General features: G+C 53.3%; 1 protein-coding gene across 1 annotated transcript in view; it reads right to left on the minus strand.

The window, feature by feature from the left end:
• Positions 1-3,217, minus strand: part of TXNDC15 (thioredoxin domain containing 15) — a 23,595-nt gene extending 20,378 nt beyond the window's left edge. The window contains exon 1 of the mRNA XM_006166910.3: positions 2,995-3,217. Coding sequence (XP_006166972.1) covers positions 2,995-3,217 — 223 coding nt within the window. The remainder of the gene's footprint in view (positions 1-2,994) is intronic.
• Between the last annotated feature and the right edge of the window lie 904 nt (positions 3,218-4,121).

Consider the following 4,121-nt stretch of genomic DNA (forward strand, 5'->3'; position numbering starts at 1 on the left):
ACCGCGGTTGACTACGTGGGAGTCGAGCGACATAGCCATTACGCTAACTGCTGGTTCCCCACGACACTTTTTGATAGGAAAAACATAGAGGGGTGAGTAAGTGGCGTAGTAATTAAGACACTGGACTCCCATACGGCCAACAGTGGTTCAAGTCCTGGACCCAGCAGCTTCAAACTCAAGCCAGGCACATATGCATGCATGCCCAAAATCCTGAGAGAATGGAGGGGGAAGGATTGCGCGTGGCCATCCCCTGTGGGGGGTGATTTCTCACTTTGTCTCTTTGTCTCTGACTCTCCAGCAAGTGCACCTGCCCCATGGCGAAAGCCTCTCAAAAACAAACAAACAAACAAAAAACTGACAAATATGTCATGACTTTTCCAAAGACTCAACAGAACACAGGAACAATATCTACCACATAAGCACTGGAAGATTAAATACGGAGCCAGATTGTGGTGCAGGGGTGACACATCTGGATCCACATGAGAAGGTCCTGAGTTCTCATCCTGGGACCTTCTTGTATTCACCAGGCACATCCGCAAACCCACTATCTGAGTTGCCTCAGTCTGCAGCCTGAGGACCCAGTTGGGGGTACCTGTCTCTCTCTCTTTCTCACACTCAGTCTCATTCTCTGAAGAAACTAATAATAATAGTCTAGCCAGACGTGATGCAATGCTTTGTGATGCCAGACCTACCTGGGAAGGTCCCAGGTTTGAGTCCAAGGGCTCCCTCTACACATACCCCATAATCTGGGCTGGCTGAGACCTGGGGGTGCAGACTCTGTTAGGGATGCCTGTCTGTTTCATTCATGTAGAAAAATAAACTTTAAAGTAAGGACAAAATAGGGGCCAGCTGTCGTGGTGGTTAAGGAGTGGACCGTGGTACCAGTCCTGGACCTAGCAGCTTGCTCTCTCACTTTCTCTCTCTCTCGTCAATTTTTTTTAACAGAGAGATTTTTGCTATAGGGCACATGTGCTCACCAGAAAGAGAGAGAAACAGACAGCAAGAAATCCCCCCCACCCTGGGAGGGGGGGGGATATAGATACGCCACAATCCCTTCTCAATTCTTCTTTCAGATCCCGGGCACATAGGCATATGCGCTGGGTGAGTTTAAGCCACCAGGTCCAGGACTCCAATCGCAGTCGGCCACGTAGAAGTCCAGCGACTTAATTATTACGCCCACCTGCTTGCACTCTCTCTGATCACATTTTTTAAAATAATAGTAATAGGGGACCAGCAGGTGGAGTGCTGGTTAAGGTGCTGGACACACTCACATGGCTGACCATGGTTCAAGTCCTGGACCTGGTGGCTTTCTCTCTCTCTCTCCCTCCCTCTCTCCCTCCTTTCCTCTCCCCCCTTCCCTCCCTCTGGTAAAATTAAAAACATAAATAAATGAATAAATTTTAAAAATAAAATAAGTCTTTAAAAAAAAAATAGTAATACAGGGAACCAGCAGTTAGCATAATGGCTATGTCACTGGACTCCCACGTAGTCGACCGCGGTTCGTGTCCCAGCCCTGGTGGCTTAAAACTCAAGCCAGGCGCGTGTGCGTGCGTGCCCAAGATCCCGAGAGGAGAATGGAGGAGAAGGTATTGCGGCGTGACCATCCCCCCAGGGGGTGATTTCTCGCTTTCTGTCTCTATGTCCTTCTCTGTCTGTCTAGCGAGCGCACGTGCCCTATAGCGAAAAAACCTCTCCAAAAATAATAATAAGGATAATAGATAAAATTGGATGTAATCATTCTTTTAAAAAAAAATACAGTAAGGACAAAATAAAGATAGAGTAAGACGATGCCCATAAAGCAGTAAGCACAGTGCCTGGCACCCACTGAGTGACTCCATTAGTGGTAACTGCATTACTACTTCTCACCCTTCTCTCTGTATCAAAGGTCTGCCGTCCCGCCCCCATTCAGGACAGCCCAGGGAAGGCAAAGACCTTTCTGCCGTTTCTGCTGTGATCAGAATGATAAACTAGAAGTTTAATAGGACTGTGAGGAGCTGGGTGAAGGAGCAAGTTCCCACTCTAACAGCGTCTCCAGGTGGCTGCCTTCCCGGCTGGAAGGGGCCCCAGAGAGCCTGCTGGCTTGCTGGGGGGTGCCTTGGAAGGCGCCTGTGTTTTTCTTCCCTGTCCTTTATGCAGGCATCTGGGCAAGAGCGGCCTCCTTAAGTAAGTGGTCCAGCAGGTGGACTCCAGCATGGGTTTTGACGTCAAAGAAACAGGGAGCCATTTACCAGCAGTGCAAACTCGGGCAGGTTACTTAGCCTCGCTGAGCCTTGGCGTCCTCATCCGTGACTTGGAGATACCGATGGGACCTAGCTCACTGGGCTGGTGGAAGGCTTAAATGAGATAAAGTACTGTGCTACGCCCAGTGGCTAGCTCCCAATAAAGCCCCAATATATGTCTGCTACTCGTTAGGATTCATAATAATAATAAGGACCAGCAATTGGCATAATGGCTATGTCTCTGGACTCCCGTGTAGTCGACCGCTGTTCGAGTCCAGGACCAGGTGGCTTAAACCAACACCAGGCTTGTGTGCGTGCGTGTCCAAGATCCGGAGAGGAGAAGGGATTGAAGCATGGCCATTCCCCCGGGGGTTGATTTCTCGCTTTCTGTCTTTCTCTGTCTCTCTGGCAAGCAAATGCGCCCTACAGCAACAAGCTCTCCAAAAAAATAACTACTACTACTACTAATAATAAAGCGCGCATCGTAGAGGACAAGCCTCACTGACGCGTAACACACGGTCCTGCTCACTAACAGATGGCTGCTGAAAGGGGCCTGGGCTGGACCCCAGCTCTCCGCCCCCAGCCCCCGACCGCGAGCAAGCGGCGGGTGCACCGCGGGAAGGCGTCGGGGAGCAGCGGAGATGAGGACGCCGGAAAGAGGCAAGGCGTGAACCGCGGGTCTTCCCGCAGGTGAAGGGGCGTCGCCCGGATGGACCTCGCTTGGCCGCGTCATTTCAGGCACCCCCGCCCCGCCCCCGGCCCGGCCCGCACTCACCCTCCAGGCCGCGGGCGGGAAGGCCCAGCACCCACAGCAGTCCCTGCCACCAGCCGAGGAGCCTCATGGCGCGGGGCCGGCAGTGGCCGAGACCACCTCCCAGGCCCAAGGGCAACCGGCGCACGGCGACGCGAGTCGCACGGCCAGCTCTCGGAAGGCTGGGGGAGGAGAGCCCGGGAGCGGGGGCGGGGCCCGGGGGCGGGGGCGGGGCCCGCGCCGCCATCTAAGATAAGCCGTTACTTGAGTATCTCGTAGGCAGTGAGAACACTCTTACTATGAGAGACGTACCTTATTTGCTGTCTGACAACCCTAGCCCCACCTACTCAGGGGAGAGACCTTTTTTGCTGCTTGGTTGGTTTTAACAAACTCACCTACAGGGCAAGAGATTTTTGCTCTAGGGCGTGGGTTTGCTAGAGACAGAAGGAGAAAAAGAAAGGGAGAACTCTCTCTTACACATACACACACACACACACACACACACGGGGGTGGGGGGGCAGCTAAGCAACAGTCCTTCTCTTGGGATTTTGGGCGCATGCACGCGTGCACACTCTGCCGGCAGGAGTTTAAAGCTGCAGAGTCTGAGACTCGAACCTAGATCACCGATGTGATCCCACACACTGCTCCAACCATGTGGGAGTCCAAGGCCTTAGCCACTACCCAACTGCTGGCACTCATTCCTTCAACCAGCCAGGGGGACCAGCGGGTAGCTAGTGATTAAGGCGCTGGGCCTAGGTGCCCAAAATCCTGAGAGGAGAGTGGAGAAGGGATTGCGGTGTGGCTACCCCCATGAGGTGTGAGGCGATTTCTACTACCCCCCACCCCAGCCATTGAGTGCATGTACCCTTTGACCAAAAAAAAAAAAAAAAAGCCTAAACCACCCTTAACTGGGGTGCTGCGCACTGCAGCTGAGGATCAGGGCTCTGTGTCCCCGCATAAAAATACAAAGGCAGGGAACCAGCAGTTAGCGTAATGGCTATGTCGCTGGACTCCCACATAGTCGACCGCGGTTCGTGTCCTGGACCCGGTGGCTTAAAACTCATGCCGGGCGCGTGTGCGTGCGTGCCCAAGATCCCGAGAGGAGAATGGAGGAGAAGGGATTGCGGCGTGACCATCCCCCCTGGGGGGTG

This window comes from Tupaia chinensis, unplaced genomic scaffold (assembly GCF_000334495.1).
Source record: "Tupaia chinensis unplaced genomic scaffold, TupChi_1.0 Scaffold144346_1, whole genome shotgun sequence".
In the NCBI taxonomy this organism is placed as follows: Eukaryota; Metazoa; Chordata; class Mammalia; order Scandentia; family Tupaiidae; genus Tupaia; species Tupaia belangeri.